At 58.6% G+C, this 25113-nt stretch overlaps 1 protein-coding gene across 2 annotated transcripts; it reads left to right on the forward strand.

The window, feature by feature from the left end:
- Positions 1-7226: 7226 nt before the first annotated feature.
- Positions 7227-18688, forward strand: ARID5A (AT-rich interaction domain 5A). 2 transcript variants are annotated; one of them, XM_055121439.1, is made up of 7 exons: positions 7227-7353; positions 14745-14860; positions 15718-15838; positions 16108-16160; positions 16633-16730; positions 16862-17021; positions 17192-18688. In XM_055121439.1, the coding sequence occupies exons 1-7, from the start codon at positions 7350-7352 to the stop codon at positions 18395-18397; spliced, it is 1758 nt and encodes a 585-aa protein (XP_054977414.1). In that variant the 5' UTR covers positions 7227-7349; the 3' UTR covers positions 18398-18688. The 2 variants fall into 2 exon arrangements, with proteins under 2 accessions (XP_054977414.1, XP_054977415.1); XM_055121440.1 differs by lacking the exon at positions 15718-15838 and having other exon boundaries at positions 7330-7353.
- The last annotated feature ends 6425 nt before the right edge of the window (positions 18689-25113 follow it).

Genomic DNA, 25113 nt, shown 5'->3' on the forward strand with positions numbered 1-25113 from the left:
GGTTGGGGCACCCACCTGGCTGCCAACGTGGAGAAGGAACCTCCCGGCAGGAGGGGCGCGGGGCGGAAGGGCAGGGAGGCAAAGGGCAGCTCTGACCCCTCCCCCGTCCTTCACACCGCCTCTGCTGCGGCTCCCGACGCGGGTTCTCCCGAATAAATGCAGCCCCAAACGTTCCCCGGAAAACCTGAGCCACCAGGCAAACTGAGACCCAGAGGGTCGCTCCCTGCCCCCTCTCCCCAGCGGCCAGCCCTAACCCAGTGCCCACAGCGAGTCCCTGGGCGCCCAGCACCCGCCGCTGGGCAGGGCTGTGCCGCAGGCGGAGCCGAGCCAGGGCTGAGCCACGCCAGCCGCGCCCCCTCCGGGCGGCGCTCCAGCCCCCGGCCCCCGGAGCCCGCCTCTCCCCCTCTGATGTAAGCTGATATTTTAATTCTCTTACAAGGAATGGTGTTTAGAGAAATGACTTAACTGGATTACTCATCGTCTATAATGACTTGGCCCGACTCCGAGTCTATTCCTAGACGTGACGTTTGAGGCTTTGATTCTTTTTCTTTTACTACTTTTTTTTTCTTTCATTTTTTTCATTTTTTTTTTTAATACCAAGAAATTACAGCTCAGTGTTCACGGAGGCCCCCGCCAGCGCTTGGCATTCTGGGAAATGTAGTTTCTCTCCCTCTCCCCCCCTTTCCCCTTAGTCCAGGCGCCCTCGCCCCTCCAGGCCTGTCGGGTGTGTGGGGTGCTATGGGGTCTGACAAAGTAATTTTTTTTTTTTTTGCTTTTTGCGTCACACCTGGCTCTGCACAGGGGTTACTCCTGGCTCTGCACTCAGGAATCACTCCTGGCGGTACTCAGGGGACCATATGGGATGCTGGGAATCGAACCCGGGTCGGCCGCGTTCAAGGCAAACGCCCTACCCAACAGCCCCATGACAAAGTAATTTTCACTGTGATTAGAAGGAACAACAGGACCCCAAGTTGTGTTGACTCTGAGCCAGTCTCTTAATCTCTGCATACCTCAGTTTACTTATCTGTCAATTGGGAGGTACATACCCAGGACTGAAGGAGCAGTTGTGATCTTATTTCTAAGAGGTGCACTGTGCTCTGTCTGGGTCGTCATGGTTACACGTGGCACTTGAGGAAGGAAGCCTGGGATGAGCCCAGGGTCTCCACATGCAAACCACATGCTCAGAGAGTTGAGCCACCGCCTGCCGCCAATCAGAGAGCTTATTTTAAGTAGAACTGCCACATGGACCCCACACTCAAAAGATTCTGCTCAGGACAGGAAAGATAGCCCAGTGGGCTAAGCACATACTGCAGGGTGAGAGGGCTGGGGGTCCCGGTGCACCGGGTGGGGCAGGAGCCCCCGGCACAGAGCCAGGCCTGGTTCCAAGCCCCTCACAACTACTCCCACCAAAAGCTTTGTTCAGTGAGTTTCTTTCCTTTTTCTTTTTCTTTTTTTTTATTTTTATTTTTTTGCTTTTTGGGTCACACCTGGCTCTGCACAGGGGTTACTCCTGGCTCTGCACTCAGGAATCATTCCTGGCGGTGCTCAGGGGACCATATGGGATGCTGGGAATCAAACCCGGGTCGGTCGCGTGCAAGGCAAACGCCCTACCCGCTGTGCTATTGCTTCAGCCCCCTTTTTTTCTTTTTTTTAAAGGGGGAGTTGGAGGCTACATCCTGTGGCGTTTGAGGACTAATCCTGGCTGTGCTGGGGAACCATGTGAGGTGTTGGGATTTGAACTAGCTAAGTTACACACCAGGCAGCAACTTAACCCTGGCAGTCTCTCAGGCCAGTGCCTTTCCTTCAACCTCAGCCTAGACTTGCGCTTTGTGGCACAAAAGCCAGCTCTAAGTTCTCCAGGTGCCCAGGCCTGAGCAGGCACCGCCCCACGGTGCCCTTTCCTAGCCTTGCTGTCTGCGAGGAGCGGACCAGTAGGTAAGCTCGACTGGCCTCCTGCAGTGCCCTCGGCTGTAGCGTGGCAGCAACTTCAGTGCTGGGCACACAGGCCCTGGGTGACATGAAATGAAACCATGTGTGTGAGATGCTTGGTGCAACATTGCTGGCGTAAGCTGTGGTCGGAGGCATTGTCTCCCCGCCCTGCATCCTGCATGGCTCCGTAGCTGTTGGAAGGAGGAAGGGCCGGTTCTCATGAGCTCAGCTCCCCTGTGTGCTGCACGAGGGCAGGTAGGTCTTGGTTCCGGTCGTGTATCTATCTAGCTTAGTACTCAGACCTTATAGGACCAACACCCCGTCAGAGGAATGAATAGAAGCGTTACCCATCTCTCAGATGAGGGACTGGGGGCTCAGAGAAGTCAAGTGACTTGCCAAAGGCCACATAGCAGGGCTGCATGTGGTTAAAAGCCCAAGATGAACAGAGAGTGAGTGAGAGAGAGAGAGAGAGAGACAGAGAAACAGACAGAGAGAGAGAGATGGGGGAGAGAGAGACAGAGAGACACAGAGAGAGGAGAGAGAGAGAAAGACAGAGACAGAAACAGAGAAACAGAGAGAGAGAGGGAGAGAGACACAGGCGGGGGGAGAGAGAGAGAGACACAGATAGAGGTGGGGGAGAGAGACAGAGAGAGAGAGAGAGAGAGAGAGAGAGAGAGAGAGAGAGAGAGAGAAATTAGCAGTTCACGCTTCAAGTTCTGGGTCTCCCCCCTGTTGGGTTCTTGCTGGGAGGGGCCTCCAACCCAACAAAGAGAGTCATTTGTTCCGGACTCGGCTAGAGGCCGGGATTGACTGGCTCTCAGTGTGGGCCAGGCCAAGGGAGCTCGTTTTCAGGTGCCCTCAGGGAGGCAGACCCTGGCTCTTCTGGCCAGCAGCTGGCCTCCTGGGTCCCCGTCCCAGTGCAACACCTTCCAACTCCCTCGGCCCCAGCGGCTCCCCAAAGGCCAAAAGCTATTCTTGGCTTTTTCTAAAAGAGGCATTTGAAGCCATGAGCCAAGTTTTTCCATTCCTGAGCTTGGGTATCGTCTATTTCGGGCATTTGTTGTTTTCCATGAGTTGTGAACGCCACAGTGAGGCCTGCCTTTCCTGGACAGCTAGCATGCCGGAGCGTGGCAGGGCGTAAGGCGGGGCCAGCAGTTAAAAATACTCCCCGCTTCATTTCTCCTTTGAGAACAAAGCCCCAGGGGCCTTTGCAACTGCTGAGCCTGGGAACCGAGCTTGCTAAGGACGAAAGCTGGCAGGACAGAAAACCGTGCTGTTTCCTGTGAGCACTGGATAGACTTGTGGGTTCCCAAAGAAGCCGCAGCTCTGGCTTGCTGTGTGACCTCTGACAACTTGCTTAACCTCTCTGAGCTTGGGGGCCTCCTCCCTAAAATAAAGCTAGGTGGACAGATCTAGAATGGTTCTTCCACGTTTGAGAACTCCAGGATAAGAACTGGCCCCTCTGGGTGAGGCTTTGTTTCTAAAATTGGTCCAACAAGGGATGCTAGAACTTGAAAGCGAGGGTCAGAGGAAGCATCTTTTACAGTCTCTGGGAACACTCTGGGCTTCTAAGCCCAGAGGGAGTGTTAAGCGGGTTCCCAATACGCTCAGAAGACTCATATTATTGCAGAAAAGGGTTAAGTACCTCCAGAGGGGATTAAATAGACATTGTAAGGGGTCACAGTGGCGCCTGAAGCCCTGCAACTCCCAGTTCTGCCCTGAAAGACCCTCCTTTTGGGGGCGTGGCAGGGGGTAGTGGGAGGGCAAGTCACAGAGTGACACAACTCGGATTGTATCATTTACTTTAAAAAAATTTTTTTTTGGTTTGTTGTTTTGGACCACACCCAACAACACTCAGGGGTTATACTCCTGGCTCTGCACTTAGGAATCATTCCGGGTGGGGCTTGGAGGACCCTGTGGGGTGCCAGAGATCAAACCTGGGTCTGCTGAGTGGAAGGCAAGTGCCTTACCCACTGTATTATTCCTTTGCCCCAGGGGAAGTAAATGTTGAATAGTGTTAGAGAGAACTGATTCATCTGTAGTGATTTTTTACAGGAAGAAGGAGTGTTGGGGTTCTTGGGTTTTTTTTTGTTTTGTTTTTTGCTTTTTGGGTTATATTCACACATTGATGCTCCGGGTGCTCAGGGGTTCTTCCTGCTCTGCACTCAGGAATTACTCCTGGCGGTGCCCGGGCAGGGGGACTACACAGGATGTTGGGAATCGAACCCGGGTTGGCCACATGCAAGGCAAATGCCCTACCCGCTGTACTAACACTCCAGCCCTGTTGTTTTTTAAGACACAGAGAGAGACACCAAGACCTTGGGGACCAAGAGGGCTCTGTTAGATGGTCTGTCAGAGGATGCAGGGAGAAGGGGACTGTGGGCAGGAGGGTGGTATGTGAGAGAGGTTGATGCTTTCAGGGAGGCAAATGGAAATACAGCTCCTTGGCAAGATTTACTGGCCCTTGTATATATATACATATATAGACGTATATATATGTATATTATTGTATTGCAAACAGTTGCCTCGGGAGGCAATTAAATTTAGATCTTATTGTTCCTGCTTGGCAAGGCAGGTGTTGACTTGCTCCGGCCCTCACCACTGTGCTGTCTGGGAGAACACGTGCTCCCTGGACGGCAGAGTGAATAGCCCATGGTGCTGGAATGCTGCTTTGTAAGGCTGTGAGCTCTTGGTTGGAGGGTTTCAGGGTAAGCAAGAGGCATGGCTTGGCCCATACCCTGGAGTCTGGTTGCCAGGCCCCCACCCTCAAGAATGAGCCCTGGATTTTTAGGGGTGGGGGGATGAAGGCATTCTCTATCTTTGGAGCTGCTACCATTGCTGCCTCTCCTTTACTGGTGAGCTTGCAAACCAGGGCATGGGATGTATTGTCTGTAACGATAGTTTTGGGCCATTGCTAGCCATCGTCCATCATGTGTCTGTGGCTGAAGCTCCAGGAGCTGGTTCCTACAGAGCTCCCCTCGGGAGGTGCCCAGGAGCACCCCGCCCCCATGTCGTCTCTCTTCTTGCTGAGCCCGGAGAGATCTTTCATCCCAGAACCAGAGGGACAGGCCAGCATTTCCTGGCCATCAACCGTCAGTCTACTCCATTTGTTCAGAGTGTTGGGTGGGCAGCAATGGGTGCAAACAGGACTGGGGTGTGCCTGAGGAGGGTTCCTTAACTGTCTCATGTTTCCAGTCCGAGTCTTGCCCCAGAATTCCAGGCCTCAGTTGCAGCTGCCTGATGGATGCCTGGTTGTCCCTCTTCTTCCTCACCTGTCACTTTAAGTGTCCCTTAGGTCATGGTCTCTGGTTCTATTACTGGCACTGCCAAGAGGAGGCTTGAAGGCTGTGGGAAGGAGGCCAGTTCCGGAGCCTCCGTATCTGGGTTCATCTCGCCTCTACCACTTACCAGCTTTGTCACTTGAGCTAATGAACCTGCCAGAACCTCCATTTTACCTACAAAATAAGGCCAGTGTGGTGTGAAATGCGGAGCTGGTATAGTAAAATTAATCAACTTAAACTTATATCTACTATATGTTAGGAACTTATTCAAATTCTAGCTACTTGTATGTTGACCTTGGGCTCTTTAAGGGGTGCTGGAGATCAAGCCCAGGGCCTCGTACATGCCAGGAATGCACTTTATCCTTAAGCTCCAGCTAGGCCTGGGCTTTAAAATATCTAGTAAAAGAGTCATATCATTATATGACCATTTTAGCCATCTTAAAGCATCAGATTAGTGGCACTGGGGACCAGAGGGGTGGCTCCAGAGGCAGAGCACATGCCTGGTATATTCTAGGTCCTGGACTCAATCCTCAGCACTGCATGCCCCTCCATCCCCTGAGCACTCTCGGGAGAGGTCCTAGTGGCCTCTGAGTACAACTAAGTATGTCCTTATTTAAAAAAAGGAAAGAAGTGGGACAGTTGAGTGACATCATTAAGTACCACCTCTCTACTGTGCAACTATCACCATCCTATCTCTCGGACTTTTTCGTCTTGCAAAACTGAAAGTCTGTACTTATGAAACACACACTCTCCATTTCCCCATCCCCCACCTTTGACAGCGCCACTCTGCTTGCTTTCTTCATAGATCCACTGCTCCGAGGACCTCATGTACTGGAATCATAGAGTACCTGTCCTTTTGTGTCTGTGTATATTTCATTTGGCAAAGTGTCCTCGGGGGTTCATCCTGTTGGAGCAGGTGTCAGAACTTTCTTTTTTTATTCTTTTTGGGTCACACCTGGCAATGCACAGGGGTTACTCCTGGCTCATGCTCTCAGGAATTACTCCTGGTGGTGTTCGGGGGACCCTATGGGATGCTGGGACTTGAACCCGGGCCCGCCGCGTGCAAGGCAAACGCCCTACCTGCTGTGCTATTGTTCCAGCCCCGAACTTCCTTTTTAAGGCCAAACATCACCTCATGGTGTGGACATACCACAGTGTATCTGTCCACCCACCAGTGGCTGCTCACACCTTTTGGCTATTATGCTGAGACCTGGGGTCCTCAAGCCTAGTTTGGTTCCCCCCTCTGGGACCTGCCCCCTGTCCTTCAACTCACTCCTTCCTTCAGCTGCAGGGGTCATGTGACTGTGTCTCCAGAGGTCCCCACTGCTCACTAGACCACCTGCCTCCTCATTCCCCTCAGTGGGGACCAGGCTCTTCTCTGGCCTTGCTCACCACATGTTATTCTGGGACATCTGGACATTGGACACAATAGACAGGCTTCTTATCCCAAGCATCTCTGGGATGGAGAGAGCGTTGACCAAGGACATGCTAGTTTGGACTGGGGTCCTCCTTCAGTTAACAGCAACCATGCGAGCTTCTATATTGAACCGAGAGAGTTGGGCTGTGCGCATAAAACTTTTTACATAAGTCAGAAGTATTTGAGGAGTCAGAGCGATAGTCCAGTGAGGAGGGTGTTGGTTTTGCATAAGGCCAACCTGGGTTCAATTCCTGGTATTCCATATGGTTCCCTGAGCACCTTCAGGAGTGACTCCTGAGTGCAGAGCCAGGAGTAAAACCCTGAGACCAACCCCACCCCCCAAAAAAGGGAAAATAATTGACTCAGCCTCCAGTACCTTGAAGGATACTTCCAAGACTCTGGCTTGACGTCTAAAGGTACAAGATCCCAGAGATTCCTGGACGGAGGATCTCAGTCCCCTAGTCTTCGAGCTAGGTGGAAGGCGAGAGCATACTACAACTCCCAGAGTTCCCCGGGAGCAGAGGGGCGGCCCTTGCTCCGCCCAGAGGCATCCGATCCACCAATCGACGCCCGGAGAGGGACGGAGGCGGTGCCCGGGCGAGGCGGGGCGGCGGGGAGGCGGCGGGCGGCCGCGCGGCTGGCCAGTATCGCCGAGAACTCCGAGACCGCCGAGCTGCGAGTGCGGAGGGTCTGGGGCGGCGGCCGCGGGACTGCGCCGGGCCATGGGTAAGCGGCTCCGCGGCGGAGCCTGGGGTCGGGCCGGCGGCGAGCGCGAGGGCGCGGCGCGGGGTCGCCCCCGGTGCGAGGGCCGGACGCTGCCCCTTGGGGAGCGGAGCGGGGCGAGAGGTGGACTCCGGGGCGAGGGCGCTCGGGACGAGCCGGGCCTGGCGCCCGGGGCCCGGCGCGGGAGCGGGGAGGCCGAGCGCCGACTCGCCGTCTTCGAAAAAGGAAAGACAAGAAGTTGGCGGCCAGGGGCTTCCCGGGCGTTTATCTCGAAACTCTCTCGGCCGTGTCTCGACTGAAATGTACCGAGTCCTGCACTCCTCTGGCATCCCACTTCCTGCTGTGGTTTCAATCTCGAGCTGGGCTCAGCTCATTTGTTGTGACAGCTGTCACCCGCAGTTTCTCTGCACCCCCCCGCCCCCGGCACACCCCCCGCCCCCACCCCGTCCCTGGCCCGCGGTTCTCAGAAGCCGGCGGCCAGAGCGCGCGGGCGCGGGGCGCGGGCGCTTTCCACTGCGGCCGCCGTTTCCTGAAAGTGGCTGTGCGCGGGTTTTCAAGAACTTGCTCAAGGCGCTTTGAAGAATCCACGGTTCCTCTTTCAGCCGAGGGCTGCGCTGCTCCGCGGGCAGTCCCCGGCGTCCAGCCCCGCTGCTGCCTCCTCTTCCCTTTTCCCCCTTCTCCCCTCATCACGCCTGTCCCCGCTCCCTTACCCCGGCCCGCATGGAAGGAGCCGCTTTTCTCTCGTCTCTCGAGTCTCTCCCCTCGGGATTCCCTGCAGGGATCCCGTGACGGGGTGGGCAGGACTGGGGGAGCCGAGGGCGCTTCGCCGGCTGCCGCGCGCCCCGAGGGTGGTTGGGCGAACTCGGGCCGGGGGGCGCGGTGGGTGGCTCACTTCGCAGGGTCCGGGGGCGCCGCCACCGCCGGGCCTCACCTTCCGCGGCCCAGCAGGGGAGGGGCAGGAGGGGGTTCAAAGGCTGAGGACCCCCGGGGGCTCAGGGTGTGGGATGGAAGCCCTGAGCTGCCTGCGCCTAGCAGAGTGGCAGTGCAAAGCTCCCGCGAAGGACCAAGGATAAGCCTCTCCATCCTTGATTGATTTGCTGTCGGAGACCCCAGGCCCAAGGCCCAGCCCTTGGGCTGGCAGTGACGGAGGGCTGCATGACCTCGCCCCCTTAGGGGGAAGATAAACCGACCCTCACTAGCCGGGTGGTCTGATTGTGTGAACCCGCCCGTGCTGGCTGGGCTGCTGGTGGACCTCATCCGGGACAACCTCCCCCCATCCATTCTCCCCACCCCCCCCACCAGGCTTCGGCCAGCGCTCTCCCTGGGTCGGATGGGAGCGTGGATGGAGCTCACGGGGCACATAGAAACAGCCCTTGGACGGAACAGTCCCCAGCCTCAGACTTGGAGGAAGGACAGTGCGGACTCAGCGGTCTCCTAGAGTACAGTCCGCTGACCCAACGGCCCATGGGTTGGGTGGGGAGTGGGGGTGGGGGTCCTCACTCCAGTGCTCTGCTCCCCAGACTCTCCCTTTGATCCCTGCTGCCCCTAGACCCGTCCCCCTCTCCCTCTGCCCTCCCTTCTCAGCTGAGCCGCTGGGGCAGGGCTGTGGCACGTGATGCCATCCGGGGTCCCACAAGCGGCTCCGCAGCCCTTGGCCACTCTCCCTACACCGAGGAGTCTCCGCCAGCCGGCCGGCCCCTGCGAGCACGGTGGACTGGCCGCTTCAAAGGCCGTCTTTGTTCATCTCCAGCTCGGCTCCGGGAAACTTAAGCCAACAACCTCAGGCGAGGGGTGGGGCCGCGGCTGGGGCTGGGGCTTGTTATTGAGGCTTCTGTCACCATTATTGTCATAATTGACGCAGGGCTCCCAGTGGGTGACTTTTCATGAAAGGAAGTGTTGCTTCCTTCCATCACACCAAGGGTGAGTGGGGCAGGGAGAAGGGGAGAGGGGGAGGGAGAGAGCTTGGGTGCCTGGGTGCCAGAGGGGGGGGAGTGCCAAGGGTCGCCCCCACCCTCCCCACGCGGGCACCGGGAGTCTGTTCACTGGCCAGCACCCAGGCAGTTGTTTCTGGAGCGCCTGCATCTTGCCGTGGGCTGCGCGGGGCATCAGGCACGTGGGAGTGGGTGGGGGAGGCAGACCCGGGCTCTCGCTGGGGCACACAGGAGCTGAGGTTGGAGAAGTCCCTCCTTTCCGTGCGCTTTCTTTGAGGGGGGTAGTGTCGCTTATGAGTCTCACTTGCCTGCTTGGTGGCTCAGTGGTGGCTGCCTCGGTGCCCCCCAAGCCCCACGTGAGTGCAGCTCATGGCAGGAGGGCTGGGCAGACTCCTGTGAGCAGATGGGCAGGGCTGGTGGGCTGGGGTGCTGCGGCCCACCCAGGGAAGGGAACAGGTTTGCCCCTGTGAGCACAGTAGGGGACTCGGCGTCTCCCTGCTCCCACTAACAAAAGCGCCATCAGAGTTGAAAGTCTCGGCAGACTCCTCTGGTCCTGGTGCCCGGCTGTGCCACTAGTCCGTGACCACCCACAGGCCACTCCTGTGAGCGTCAGCTATTGCATCTGAGAAAAGGGGGGAAGTATCCGCGCTGCGAAGGCTCGAGAGAGGCAGCCTGCAAAACTGCCTGCCTCCCTCACCAACCCGGGCAGGCCAGCGCCGCTCCGAGCTTGGTGTGCCCTGTGCGAACCTCGGAGAAGCAGGCTCCAGAGAACTCTTTCGGAGTTACTGACCGTTACCAGCCTCTTGACTGCTGTGGCTTTAGGATCCGGAGACTGCGTTTGACTTGGATGGGAATTCTAGAAGTGCAACGGGAATCTCCTCCCTAATAACTGGCGGTAACCCGCGCCCGCCACGCCCACCCGGCTCCTGCCACGCCCATCGGCCTCATGCCACGCCCACGGGCTGCTGAGCCCGGCTGGATCCGTCTCTGGGGCTGGACTCTGATCTCTCTCCTGGATCGGTCTTCGGGCTCGGGTCATCACTCCTGATGGTTCCACCGCTCTGTCCTCTTCCCAGCAGTGACATGAGCAAACAGCTAAATAGCTGGGGGCTCTGGAACAGAGTGAAGCTGCAGAGATCCCCAGGGCTATGCCTCCCGGGAACCCGGGAACACACAGTGGGAGCCAGCGGGAGCCAGTCCCTGAGAGGGGGCCCTGAAAAGGAAAATGCAATGTCTAAAAATAATCTCTGGTTGGAATGAACACCATCAACACCCCGGAGGTGGTTTGTTTTGAGGGGAGGCGACATCAGTGGTGCTCAGGGATCACTCCTAGCAGAGCTCAGCTAGCAGCTGTACTCTCTCTCCAACTCTCTGACTTTATTTTTTAAAGTCTTTTCATGGCAGATTGTGTGTATGTATGTATGTGTGTGTGGTATCAGCGATCAAACTCAGGGCTTCACCCAGGGGAGGCATGTGCTCTGCCACTGAGCCTCAGTCCAGGACCCTCGGAATCTCAATAAGGAAGAGTGTATGTGGGCCTTGTCCTTTGGAGAGTGAACTGTACAGCGCAACAGGAAGCAAAGCTGTGCACACAGTGAATGACCGGACAGAAGCCCAGAGACAGCCTCCAGCATGTGCTTAGAAGCCACTAGATTGTGGGGAGAGAAGATTTGAGATTGGGACAGAGCCATAGTACAGCAGGTAGGGTGTTGCCTTGTATGTGGCTGACTTGTGTTTCATCCCTGGCATCCCATATGTCCCCCGCCAGGAGTGATCCCTGAGGGCAGAGTCAGGAGTGATCCCTGAGCATCTCTGGGTGTGACTTCCTCCCAAAAAAAACAGCAGCTTGAAATCACAGGAGCCAGGGTGGGCCCAAGTGCTGGGATCCCCTAAACAATGCTTAGGTCCCTACTTTTTTTTTTTTTTGGGTCACACCCGGTGATGCACAGGGGTTACTCCTGGCTCTTCACTCAGGAATTACCCCTGGCGGTGCTCAGGGGACCATATGGGATGCTGGGATTAGAACCCGGGTCGGCCACGTGCAAGGCAAACGCCCTACCCGCTGTGCTATCGCTCCAGCCCCTAGGTCCCTACTTTGGACCTCACCATTCAGTGGAACTCCAAGGAAACAGTGAGATGGGGAACCGCCATGATTGTCACTGTCCCGAGAGTGACTTTTGGCAGGCTTTCCCTCTGTGACTGGACAGCTACCTGCATTAGCACTGTGTCTGAGCTCAGAGGGGACCGACCGCCACGGTGGGCATCACCCAGTGGCTTGTGGGTGGGTGCAGTAGTCAGCCCTGCCTGCTGGGGCTGTAGGAAGGGAGACGTGATGGCTGGCCAAGGAGTCCCTGCCCCGTCCTTGTCTCAGACTTCCCTGCCCTGGGCCGCTTGTCACCTTGGTGGGGGGCGGGCCTCAAGCTAATTTTTTGCAGCAGAATCCATTTCCCAAAAGATTTACCTGGGGCCCTGATCCAGGTGAATGATGGGGGGAGGGAGGATTAATCAGGACAACAGGAGTCGGGGCTGGGGGTGTGGGGGGGCTGTCCATCACCTTCCCCTCGAGCTGTGGAGGCAGAAGTGGGGCAGAGAGCCCTGCAGCAATACAGTCCCCGGAAGCATGGCTGGGAGGAAATGAAGCCCAAGTTTGAGTTCATGTGAGGTCTGGGGCAGGCACAGAGATGAAAGTGTTTGCCTTTGTGGCTCGAGGCAAGAGCTCGAATCCCTTTAGTCTGGGTCCAGCGGCTCAGATTGGCTGGGTGACCTCCTTTCCAGGTAACCCGAGTGCTGACTCCAGGAGCCTGTGACCCAGGCAGAAGGGACCAGGGACCCAGGCCACACCTCAGTGTGCTTTGCAGGCAGAGACCCAGTTCTGATCCTCGGCACCACCTTGTCACACCTAGCAGAGCCCCCACCCTGTCCCCAGCACTACCCAGTGTGACATCACAACCAGAAAACGGAAGATAGAAAAAAAGAGATAGAGCTTGTCTGACCAGATGCCTCTCCACCCAGCTGTCCTGGGGGCCCTGGGAGGCTCTGCAGCCAAGCGCAGGGCTGGTGGGATGGGGGGGCACAGGCATCAGGGCTACCCAGCTGCGTTCCCTGAGGTCTGGATCCCAGTCCCTCTCTCTTTCTGAGATCCTAGCCCAGGGCGACAGCTTGCCAGGGTTATGGGCGGGTTCTAAGAAGGAGCAGATGGAGGAGTCTGTGGAGGTGAGGACTGAGCGCCAGCGGCTAAGAAGGGAAGGGGCTGGAGCGATAGCACAGCGGGTAAGGCGTTTGCCTTGCACGCGGCCAACCCAGGTTCGAATCCCAGCATCCCATATGGTCCCCTGAGCACCACCAGGGGTGATTCCTGAGTGCAGAGCCAGGAGTAACCCCTGAGTATCACCAGGTGTGACCCAAAAAGCAAAAAAAAAAAAAAAAAAAAAAAAAAGGGAGAGGGCATGAGAAGGCTCGAGAGGGACTGAGTGCAGGCAGGGGTGAAGGTGAGCAACTGGTAGGAGCAGCCACTCTTCGGACTGCCGCCGACACTGGGGTGGATCACCATGGATGCAAGTCCTCTTTCTGTCCTGCTTCATGGACGGGCAGACCAATGCAACATGCCTACAGGCTTGACTGGAAAAGCCTTGTCTGCTGGGTCTCTGGAGAGTGGCCCTGTGGCAAAAGGCCAACAGTCAGCCTAAGTCCCTTTTCCACAGACAGGTATGGGGGCCTCTGCCCAGCTGCTTAGCACTCCCAAGATTTGGCTAATTTGGCAAGAACCACAGTGGCCACAGTAGGGGTGACACTGAGTCACTGGACTGGTGGCCGGACAGATGTTGTTTGGAACCAGGGTCCCTGGGAAGAGGAGAAAACAAACCTGTCTTTAAAGTGGGCCCCCCAGGGCTGGAGCGATAGCACAGCGGGTAGGGCATTTGCCTTGCATGCGGCCAATCCGGGTTCAATTCCCAGCATCCCATATGTCCCCTGAGCACCGCCAGGAGTAATTCCTGAGTGCAGAGCCAGGAGTAACCCCTGAGCATCAGTCTCAATCCCCATCACCATAAAAAAAAATTAGCGCATTAAATAAGCAAAAGAAGAGAGCTTACATGACACGAGAGCCAGGGCCTGGGCGCTGACCAGCTGGACAGTGGAGCAGTTGTGGTGGGGCATGTTGTATGATAATGGCCACTGGAGGGGACTCACATTACGGGTGTCTGGTCCTGGGATGGGCTTGTTGTACTTAAGGGGATTCTGGTTCTGTGTGGGAGGGAGGGGACGTCTCCCTGATCCCAGCACTAAGGGCTCTCTCCTCTGCCTTCCCTCCCCTCTGCTTTTGCTGCTGTGACAGGGCAGGGGGAAGGGGTGTCAGTCCTGCCCTTGGTTGTGGTGCTCGCACACATGCTCACTAGGGCCTCCGTGCTGGCACCATCTACTCTGCTGGCCCCCTGGGGGCCCCACACAGCACCGCCACGGGGACCTGCTCAGTGCGTGCGGCGGCCTCAGAGGTCAACTCAGGCACTTTCTGCCCTTGACCATTCCCAGGCCCAGTAAGGATGATGATGATGATGATGATGATTTGGATCACCACTGATGGTTCTGGCTCTGTGCTTAGAGGCCACTGGTAGGGCTCAGGGTCCATATGGGGTGCTGGGGATTGAGCCCAGGTCAGCTTTGTGAAGCGCCAGCCCCCAGTAAGGATTTTTTGAACTGAGACTCAACCTGGGGTATGGAACAATTTCCAGTACATTAACAAAAGGACAACGAACGGGGACCAAGGGGCTCGAGAGATGGTATGGGGGATGGCCTTGCATGTGGCCCACCCAGATTCGATCCCTGGAGTACGGCCCCTGAGGACTGCCAGGAGTGGCCCCTAGGCACAGAGCCAGGAGTGAGCCCTGAGCATCATTGGGTATGGCCCCCAAACAAGAACAACAACAACAACAAAAAAGACGGTTCGGAGCCCGGGTTTCTGGTCTGTTGCACAATGTGACCCCGGCCCCGTGCCGGTGGCCGTGGCTCACCTGCTCCCATCCACCTGGAGCTCTGGGCTGGGCTGGGGGCTGGGTCCCCCAGAACTTTCCAGGAGGCCTGATAAGAGGGAAGTACAGGTGTGTGGGCCAGGAGGCCACGGTCCCTGGCCGGGAGCTGCTCCTCTGGGTCATTCCGAGTGAGCGCGTCTGACTCGGGCACACACGAGGGCCACGTAGCTTCTCTCCTTCCACTAATGGGGGGGGGTCTCTTCCAGTGGCCCGAGTGGTCAGGGCTTCTGTCAGGGTGGCAGGAGAGGCTGGGACCAATGAGGGGAGGGGGTGGGGAGAGCTCCCGGGGTGGGGGCCCTGCATGCAGCTGGGGCTGGGTCACAGCACCCCTGAAGAAGTGGGGAACTTGCTCCACTCAGTGGGGACGGGGTCCCGGCTCCTCCCAGCTCGCTTCCCACTCTTCACCCGCCTCTCTCCTTGCTGCTTCCTCTCCTCCCAGCACCGCCTGTGACAGGGGAAAGGAGCCCCTCAGAGGAAGGCGACCCCCAGGACCCGCCGGTGTCCCCCAGTCCCGACAGTGAGCAGAGCAGGAGCCAGAGCCCCACCCGGCTGCAGGTGAGTCGGGCGAGGGTGGTGGGAGGGCTGCCAGCCTCTGTGCAGCCGCAGGAGCGGGCACTGCTCTGTCCCAGAACTGTCCGTGGAGGCGGCTGATGGCAGCGCTGCCCTGCCGCCACCCCACTCTACACCCCCTCCCACCCGCCTCAGCCCCTCCGCTGGGCACACACAGCTGGGGGGTGGCGTTGGGGCCAGGGTGTCTCCAGAGCACCAGCGCCTGCAGCTGGGCCTTTCGGCTGTTTGCCCAGATGGCACCATTGGAGTGAAAATCCGGATTTGTGTAGAAAATTGGCTGCAAAATGCTTGCCTGGACTTGAGAAAGGATGAGAAGAGCCTGGTGAGGAGCTGGCCCGGGCGGGCTCTGCGTGCTCCTGCTCTCCCTCACGCCCAGGGGCTCGGAGGGGGCAGAGGCTGTGGGGGCACCTCCCCCGGCAGGACCTGGAGCCTCCTGTTCCTGGGGCCGACTGTCCCCCTCAGCCTCAGAAGGGCCTCGGAACAGAAGCCGCATGCCCCGTGCCTGCCCACGATCTGTCCGGAGCAACCCAGCGGGCAGGCCGGAGGGGACATGGGCCGAACAGAGTAGCCCTGGGTGCCGGGACGTATCAGGTGCCTCCATTCCTCCTGCCTTGATGCCAGGTGCCTGCAGGAACTGCCTGGGACAGGCGCTCAGGCACAAGAGAAAGAGGCCCGGAGAGCGGCCTGGGCACAGCTGAGGCCCTGGGCACTGGGTGCTGACCTTGGTGCCTTCCGGACCCCAGACATTCCCTGCAGTCTGGAGCAGGAGGCAGGGTGCCGGGGGCCCCTGAGAGCTGGGGAGTGACTGGGGCTCATCCCAGCGCCTCCTGTTCTTTCCCCAGGACTCCCCTGAGGCAGGCGGGGAGCGGGAGGAGGAGCAGGCCTTCCTGGTCAGCCTCTACAAGTTCATGAAGGAGCGACACACGCCCATCGAGAGGGTGCCCCATCTCGGCTTCAAGCAGAGTGCGTCCCTGGGGTGCAGGCAGGGAGGGCAGGGCATGGGGCGGGCACCTCAGCTCTGGGTGGCCCTGGCCGCTGCCCGCCCCGTGGGCTTACAGAAGGGGCGCCCCCACTCCCCCCAAACACAGGGCTGGCAGCGGGGGGGTGCCAGCGTCCATCCTCAGTGGCCCCTGGGCCTTGTCTTTGTGAGCTGTTCCACCCCCTGGACAGAGCCCTCTGGCCCTGTGCCCACTTCCCGCAGAGCCTGACAAGGCCCTGCCCTCTCTCCCCAGTTAACCTGTGGAAGATCTACAAGGCCGTGGAGAAGCTGGGGGCCTATGAACTGGTAAGAATGGCCTGTGTGGGCTGGAGCAATAGTATAGCGGGTAGGGCGTTTGCCTTGCATGCGGTCGATCCGGGTTTGATTCCCAGCATCCCATGTGGTCTCTCGAGCACCGCCAGGATTAATTCCTGAGTGCAGAGCTAGGAGTAACCCCTGAGCATCACCAAGTGTGACCCAAAAAGAAAAAAAAAAAAAAGGAAAAAGAATGGCCCCTGGGAGTCTAGCCAGGGAGAGAAGGGAGCCCCCAGCTGCTGTTGCCTGCAGGCCGGCGGTGGGGGGAGGGGCTGGCTTCACTGCCAGCCTGGTCACCGGCCCCCTCACCTGACCTTCCAGAGGGAGAACTGTGAGCAGGACCCCCTCCCCCAACCAGCCCACATCTGGCACAACAGCTGCCAGCCTGCAGCGTGACCCATTTCCCCCCGTCCCCTGGGCCTCGGGACCCAGCCAGGCCCACCCTCATCGGGTGTCCTTGCAGGTGACCGGCCGGCGCCTCTGGAAGAACGTGTACGACGAGCTGGGGGGCAGCCCGGGCAGCACGAGCGCCGCCACCTGCACTCGCCGACACTATGAGAGGTGCGGTGGGGCCGGGCAGGGTGGGAGCAGAGGAGTGTGTGTGTGGCCTCGGGGTGGAGCCTGCTGGGCCTGGCGGGGACGTGGGGGCCGCCGGCCCTGCTCCCCCTGGACATGCCCTGCGTCCCCCTCAGGCTGGTCCTCCCGTATGTGCGGCATCTGAAGGGGGAGGAGGACAAGCCGCTGCCTCCCTCCAAGCCCAAGAAGCAGTACAAGATGACCAGAGACCCTCGCGGGGATGACGGTGCTGTGGAGAGAGCCAGGAAGGCCAAGGAGGAGAAGCTGGGAGACCAGGTGAGCTGCACCTGGCCGGGAGGCCCCAACTCTCACAGACCCCCTGCTTTGAGGCAGGGCCCAGGACTAGGGGCTGCTGTGAGCGCCCCTTCCCCGGGACGGGTCCCTCTAGACAAGCCTGATCCTGCCGTGGCCAGGCCAGCAGGTGAGGTGGAGGCTTCTCCTTCCAGATGCCGCCTGGGAAGACCAAAGCAGAACCGACCACCAACCCGGCGCAGCTGTGTGGCCCAGAGCCTGCCGGGGAGCGTGCGGAGCAGCCGGGCCCCAGCCGTGCGCCCTCGCTGCCCCCTGACAGCACCGGCGGCTGCCCCGAGGCCTACCAGAGGCTCCTGTCCAGCTTCTACTGCAAAGGGACACATGGCATAATGTCCCCACTGGCTAAAAAGAAACTGCTGGCCCAGGTGAGCAAGGCTGGGGCCTTGCAGTGCCGGGAGGAGGTCTGCCAGCACGGGGCAGGAGACCCTCCCCGGCAGCTCCCAGCACGGCCGGCGGCCTGCCCCCCGGAGCGCCCCCAGAGCCCAGGAGCAGCAGTGGAGGAGGCCAGGCAGAAGCCGGGAGCGCAGGAGGCAGCGCCGGGCCCTGGGGAGGAGGCGCCCGTGGGCCCCGGCCCACCCGCCCCTGTCTTCACCGGCTGCTTCCACACCTGCCCCACCGAGGTGCTGAAGCCCATCAGCCGGCACCCCCGGGACTTCCCCAGCCTTAAAGATGGGGTGCTATGGGGGCCCTGTGGGGGCAGCAAAGAGGGGTCCCGGCTGGTGTGGGGTGGGGATGCCAGCCGCCCTTCTGCCTTCCACAGAGGTGGCTCCCGGGACAGCAGTCCCTACCCCAAGCCCAAAGCCTGCTGGGTGGCCCCCATGGCCAAAGCCCCTGCCGAGAGCCCCGCGCCCCTTCCCGCCTTCCCGGGCGGCCCCGGCAGCAAGCGCCGCCTGGAGGAGGAGGGTGATACCCATGGGGGCAAGAAACTGCGGGCGGTGTCCCCCTTTCTGAAGAAGCTGGACACCGAGGAGTGTGAGGCCAAGCCTGCGGGGCCTGACCTGGCTGTGTCCTGCCTCCTAGGCCCCGCCTCGGCGCCCAGCCTGCCCGAGGCCTACAGGGGCACCATGCTGCGCTGCCCACTCAACTTTACTGGCAGCCTGGACCCCCTAAAGGGCCAGGCCACCTTCCCCTTCAGCCCTCTGGTCATCCCAGCCTTCCCAGCCCACTTCCTGACCTCCACTGCGCCCCTGCCCATGGCCACTGGCCTGCAGCACTTCCCCCCGGCCCCTTTCGACAGTGCCCTTCGCCACAGACTGTACCCAGGCTCGTCTCCCTGGCACGTGCCACCTGCCACTACCTACGCCGCACCCCACTTCCTCCACCTCAACACCAAGCTGTAGGCACGCCCGCCGCTCGGGTGGAGGACTGAGCTGGGCTGCGGGCGCTGCCGGGGGCTCGGGCTGGGGCTGTCCCTGGTGTGGGACAGGGACTCTGGGCCCCGGGGCCCGGGCTGGGACAGCCTATCTTGGAGAAGTCGCCAGGACAGGGGGGTCTGTGTGGTTAAGTCTGGGGAGGTGACTTAACCTCCCCACTGGGCAGGGCCGGAAGCTTCCCACTGGGCCCCTGAGCAGAAGATGAGAACGAACGGGGGGCAGGAGGCCGCGCGCGGAGAATCCAATAAAGGAGCCATGTGGAAGCCCAGCCCCGTGTGTCTGAGTGGCGGGCCTCCAGAGGCGCGGCCCTGGACAGGGCGGGGGAGACCAGGCCTCCCAGTGCTCGAGCATGACCTGCAGCCCCACAAGCGCCCGCTGACAGGCAGTCCCCAGTGCCCATCCCGCACCTCCACCCAGTGCCCCGCCACGGCCTGTCTGTCCTGTCTGTGCCAGTCGGGGCCTGGGGGTGCTGGCAGGAGCAGAGGCCTGGCTTGGTCTGCCCTGTGGTGGACAGACTTTGGGATCTGCTCTTGGAACCGTGATCACCCCAGTTAACCTGACAGCTGTGTAGTACTGGGGGGTGGTCTCGGGCCCACCCAGGGGAACCTCCTCTCCAAACAGCCCCCTTGCCAGAGTTGGGCCCTTGAATAGAGGGCGCTGCTGGTGACAGCTCTGACCCGCACCGGGCCCCCAGCTGACTGCGCATTCGCCAGCTCAGGCCGTGGGAGGTTCTGCCTTGTGACACCTGCCCCCCATCCTGGACCAGGGTACTTGCCCCTGTCTGGCACAGGAGGGGACTCCAGAAGCCAGGGTGTCAGGCTCAGCCCGGCCAGCCGCAGCAGGGATGGGGGCAGAGCAGGGCGGCGCCTGCTGTGAGCACCCACAGGCTCTGCGGAGGGGCCTTCCCCCTCCCTCCTGGGGAATCTCAGACTGTGGGCCCTGACCCCCGACTCTTGCCTGCACCCCCTGCACTGCCCAGCCCTCAGCTTCTGGACAAGGAACAGCAGGAGACTGACTGCTGGCCCGGGGCCAGATGCCCTCGCGCCAAGCAGTGGCAGCATCACTGGTCCTGAGGAAGGGCAGTGTCTCGGGGAACAGCATCTCTACCCTGTGACATCCTGCAGAAATGAGTGAACAGTACCTGTCTGTGGCAGGATTTGGGCCCAGAACACTCAGAGCTAGGATCGCGGTGCCCCCTGGAGGCCACTTTGGGGACTTCCCGTCCTCTCCGTGCTTGGAGTCCTGAGGAGCCAGGAGGGGGCCAGGAGGAAGCTTTGGTTCCTGCTCGGGCCATCACACAGCGAGGCTTGATGTGGGCCATGCTTTGTGGAAATCTGTGCCCTGTGCCTGGCAGGCCTTTTCCTCCTCGCCAGCCCGGGAAAGGAGAGGTGCCCACTTACAAATGAACCAACAGTTGTGGGGGCTGAAGGCCACGATGTGGCTGAGCTGGTGGCCCAGCCTGCAGTGGGCAGCCTGCGGGGTCTCCTGGTCTCTCCAGCCCTAAGTGGCCGGCATGCTCAGGGCACCTTGCCTCTGTGCTGCTGTGCCCGGCTGCCCGGGCTGGTGGAGCACTTAGTTTGGATATATACAATGCTTCAGGGCTGTTTCAAACCATTGTGGGGTCCAAGCTGATGGTGGCAGGGTGAGCAGAGGCGATGCTGGAGGGATGTCCGTGCGGTCCCGGTCCCTAGAGAACCTGAATGAGCAGGCTGGGTCGCGTCTGTTCTCATCCCTCTCTCTCCCCATGCACTGCTGTGGGATGGACACATGAGGAACCCACAAGGCCCTGCCCTCACAGCCGACATCCAGCGGAAGGTGGCGGTGAATCAAGCCCACAGCATGTCAGGGGTGCCGCGCTGGGACAGGGCTGGCTGTGAAACAGCTCCGCACTGCTCCACAGAGCAGAACGGACACAGGTTGAAGCACTGCGGTTCAGTGGCCCCAAGTCCACACACGGTGTCTGGCCACCACTGAGCACCAGGCATTTCTGGGGTGCTCGTTTTCATTTGGGGGGAACCCCCAGCTGTGCTAGGTGTCTGAAGATCACGTGGTGCTGGGGATCAGTGTGCAAAACCCGGCATCAGCCTGCTGAGCAGCTCCCCAACCAGGTACTTGCTGTTAAAGGAGGGCCTGAGCCTCCCTCTCCTCCCCGCCGAGAGGCAGAGAGAAAGCAGGACGTGGGGGCCGGGAGAGGGGGCAGGGAAGTGTCTGAGGTTGGAGGAATCCACTGCAAGGTTGGAGCAGTGGATTCAGGGGGTGGGAGCAGGAAGTTCATTTACAGTCACAGGACAGAACTGTGGGTGCCGAGGAGTGGCATGAGGCTATACCTCTCTCTGCAGGGTTTACTCCTGACTCTGCACTAATATCACTCCTGGTGGGGCTTGGAGGACTCTATGTGGCCCTGGGGACTGAACCCGGGTCAGCCACATGCAAGGCAAGCGCCCTACCCACTGAACCAGCACTCAGGCCCCCATCGGACAGGGATTTTGCCTCTGGACACATGCTCAAGAGGGCAACAGGATCTGGAAGTACGCCCACATGGGGGCAGCAGGGAGCCGCGTGGGCTGGAGGGGCAGGTCCGTTGGAAACGTACCTTCTAGCCCCAACTATCGACGGTGGCTGAAGAGGTGTTGGACCCATTGTTTTGTGTAGACTAGGAGAAAGCTCTAAAGCTTGGAGCATAAGCCTTGCATGAGTGAGGCCTCCAGCTCAATCCCTGGAACTGTATGGTTCCTCGAACCCTGCGGGGTATAGGGATGCCCCGGGGACCCCAACTGTACTGGGCAAGGCAGCACTGCACATCCAGGCCCGAACAGACTATTAGCTCTGCTTGGGGGGACTCCTTCCCTCACACCCCCAAAGAATTTGTAAATTAGCTGCCTGCGTTTAAAGAGCAACAGATTTCACATAAAACTTTTAGTTATGGGGGCCTGGAGACAACATAGGAGTTAAGGCCTATGCTACCCCGGCCCAACCCAGTTCAATTCTTGGCACCTCATGGTCCCCTGACCATCACTGAGTTGCAGCCCTGAAGGCTCCTGAACATTTTTCAGGGTGGCCCTGGAGAACTCTGGCATTGCCGGCATGGCTTGGCTCATCCCTAGCAGACCCCAGAGCCCGACAACCAACTGGCCAGACTGCCTGAGAACAGAAGTGGGGCCCCCAGGCCTCCTGTGCTCCACTTGTGAGGACCCTCCACCCACACAAATAAACTTAGATATTGTGGGCCAGAGAGAGTACAGGGGTTAAGGCATTCCCTTGCATATGGTCCCGAGCACCACTGGGTGCAAACCCTGAGCCTCACGAGCCAGAATTTGCCCTCAGTACCAATGGGTGAGGCCAACACCCACTCCCTTCCCATAGAATTTATCAGGCGTCTCTGGAAACCAGAATGCAGGCAGGAGCGATGGCTCAACAGATTGTGTACATACTCTGCACACAGGAAGCCTGGGTTTAATTCTCAGCACAGCATGGTCCCCGAACACTACCAGGAGTCATTCCCACGGAGCTGGGAATAGCCCTCAGTCCAGCTGGGTGTGGGGTGATAACTCAGAAGGCAAGAAAGCCCGCCTGGCAAGTGGAAGCCTGGGATGTGGTCCTGGCACTGCACCGCTCCCCGAGTACTGCCAATAACAGCCCCCAAGCACTGGCAGGTGTGGACCCCAAACCCAAATAATAAGCGAAAGGGTTTTATGGTTTCCTGTGCTCAGGGATCACCACTGGTAGTGCTCAGGGGACCCTATGGGGTGCCAGGGATCAAACCCGGGGCAGCCATGTGCAAAACAAGTGCCTTCCCTGTTGAATATCACTCCAGCCCCTGAAACTTGCCTACACAGACCCATGCCTTGGAGATCAGCAGTGGGTGGGCAGATTGCTGGCCCCTTGCTGCCGTTCTCCAGACTCAGGGACCCTACCTGTCCCTAGGGCTCCCTCCTGCAGTCCCATTCCAGCACTGAAGCCAGAATCAGGAGCACTGCACTGGGGGTAGATTTAGTTCTGCCTGGGGCATAGAACCTGCTGGCAAAAACAAAATCACGGGGCTGGAGCAATAGCATAGCGGGTAGGGCATTTGCCTTGCACGCGGCCAACCCGTGTGCAAGCATCTCATGTGGTCCCCTGAGCACCGCCAGGAGTAATTCCTGAGTATAGAGCCAGGAGTAACCCCTGTGCATCGCCGAGTGTGACCCAAAAAGCAAAAAAAAAAAAAAAAAAAAAAAAAAAATCACCCTGAAAGCTGCTCAGGGAAAGCTCCCGGGGCTCCTAGAGGGGTGGCACTTGGGCTCTGGCCAGTATCCCATTAGGCAGTGCGGGTGGTGGCCAGAAAGCCAGAAATGAAGGGCAGGGACCTGACCCACAGGGACACTCCCTGGGTCCAGGCCTCTCCAGGAAAGCCAGTGTCACTATTTGTGGGGAAGTGGATAGTGGGTGGCGGAGAAGGGCCACAGGGAATCTGGGCAGTATCTCAGGGATAACTGCCCACCCTCTGGGTGACTCATCTGTCATTCAGGATTCCTACCCTCACCCAGCCTTGTCCCTTCTCCCTGGGGGAGGAAACAACCAGGAGTGGGGGCAGCCAGAACACATCCGAGAATCGAGACCCATGCCACAGGCTCTGAGGTCCCCACATCCCCTCTCTGGGCCACAGTCACTCGAGAGCTGGTTCTCTTCTCAACTTTGATGCCACGCAGGTTGCCAGAGGGCTACAGATGCCCCCTTTGCACTGGGACTTAGCAAGGCTGGGGTTTCTGCTCCCCAACTGCTGAGTCTGATTGGTCCTGGGTCCCCAGGGCACTGACCCGCCACCTCACAGAAGTGTGCCCCCCAGGGACATAGACAGAGGTGAACGCCTTCCCAGGCCTCCATTCCACGTCTCAGGTCATGGCAGTTGGTGGAAGTGCTGTGTAAGCTTGAGTTCTGGACAGCTGGGAACCATTTCTTCCTTCCCCACAGCTCTGCTGGGTCAGCATGACCACCAGGCCTGCTCTGCAATCCTGCTTCTGACCTTTTGTGTCATATGTAGGCCCAAGTCCAGGAAAGTGATTAAGGTTTAGATCAGGGATCTGTTGGAGAGTTGATCCTGGTTGTCTGCCATGCTGGGTAGTTCACTCAGTGTGAACTATAGTGGTGCAACTGATTAGCAATGTCTGCCAAGGAGCAGGGAGCAAGAGGGCTTCCACCCCTGCAGATCCCCCATCTCCCATGTGAAAATGGGGGTGAGCTCTATGCTCTCACTCCCTGCCACACTGCCACTTCAGCTCCTCAGCTCCAGTCTGGTGGGCTTGGGTGCGGGGGAGAGCAGAGCGTGGGTCTGGGAGTCAGAGTCACACCAGGGCAGCAACACTGGGTAGGAGTCAGGAAGGCAGCTGGGGAGAAAAGGACTCAAGGGAACTCCACGGTCCGAGAGTGCTGCCCCGAGACCTGTACACTGAACCCTAACACCAAATGTGATGGTATCGGGAGGAGTGCCTTTGGTGGAGTGCCTTTGGTCCTAAGGGGGAGCAGTCTGGGTGAGCTTAGTGTCCATATGCGTCCCTAATTCCTGGCACCCTGACTCTAGACTCCACTCTTCACAGCCTGGTCTATTTTTGGGTGTGTGATGCAAAACCGAGCATGGGCTCCTTCATGAGACACGTGTGCTTTATCAGAGTAGCTCTACCCTGTTTCTGTTCTTCACAAGCCATCCAGGCTGGGATATTTTCTTATCTAAGTCCAAATGGACTAAGACAGGACCATGGGGATAAACTGCTGGGACAGGCATGACTATGCACACACGTGAGTATGTGCATGCAATGACACGCATACCAAAGGCAGGCTCACATCTCCTCGCCACTTCCCCATACGTCTCAGAGCAGAACTTGGAACATAATGTTGGACAGGAATTTTCCTTTTTTCTCTGGTTTTATTCATGTAAAACAGACTTACAGCATATGCAAATTTAAGGCATATAGCATAATGATGTGTCTTACACATGTGGTGTAATTACTGCACTACATTTTGTTAACATTCATGTAGAGAAAATGGTCCTTGTTACGAGAGGTCTTAGGGTTTACTCTGAACAATTTCCAACACACTGTAGTTTGTCAAGTTGTCACTCTGGCCTGGCCAACAGTTCCTTAGACGATCTAAGGTAGAATTCAGTACCAGAGCCCAGTTCCGAGCATTGCGACAAAGACCCCAGCAATTCACCATGGGCCAAGTTTTCTGCCCGTGAGTCCCTGGAAGGTGAGTCTAGCCAAGGCTGTAGCCTAGGAATCCAAGTGTTGATGTCCCCTAAACCAGAAGCAGTGCCTGATTGGTTGTGTGAATTTGCATCAACCTTCTTGCAGGCTTCTTGCAAAAAACTTCTTCCCCTCCTTCCCCTTCACACACAGATGCCTCAAAATCAGCCTTGGGTGTGATGACCGAATACTTCCTTGTCAGCTGGAACCTGTGTGGTGGTCACAGTAGATAACCCATGGCCATCTGCAGAATGGTCCAACCAGCAATCCTCTGGCCCCTGTCAGGCTGGGCATTACCTACCTGGACTACTGGCACTAAGTCAGGGGCACGGCTATGTTCTAAGGAGAACCTGGGCATCCCAAATTTTCTCTGGAGGAGAAAGCAGATCCAGAATGCCTCAGAATCACTCTTTGACTCAAGCCAGTTAGACGCAATTTCTGCCGTTTGCCATTCGAATACCATCA

Source organism: Sorex araneus, chromosome X (genome assembly GCF_027595985.1).
Source record: "Sorex araneus isolate mSorAra2 chromosome X, mSorAra2.pri, whole genome shotgun sequence".
Lineage (NCBI taxonomy): Eukaryota > Metazoa > Chordata > Mammalia > Eulipotyphla > Soricidae > Sorex > Sorex araneus.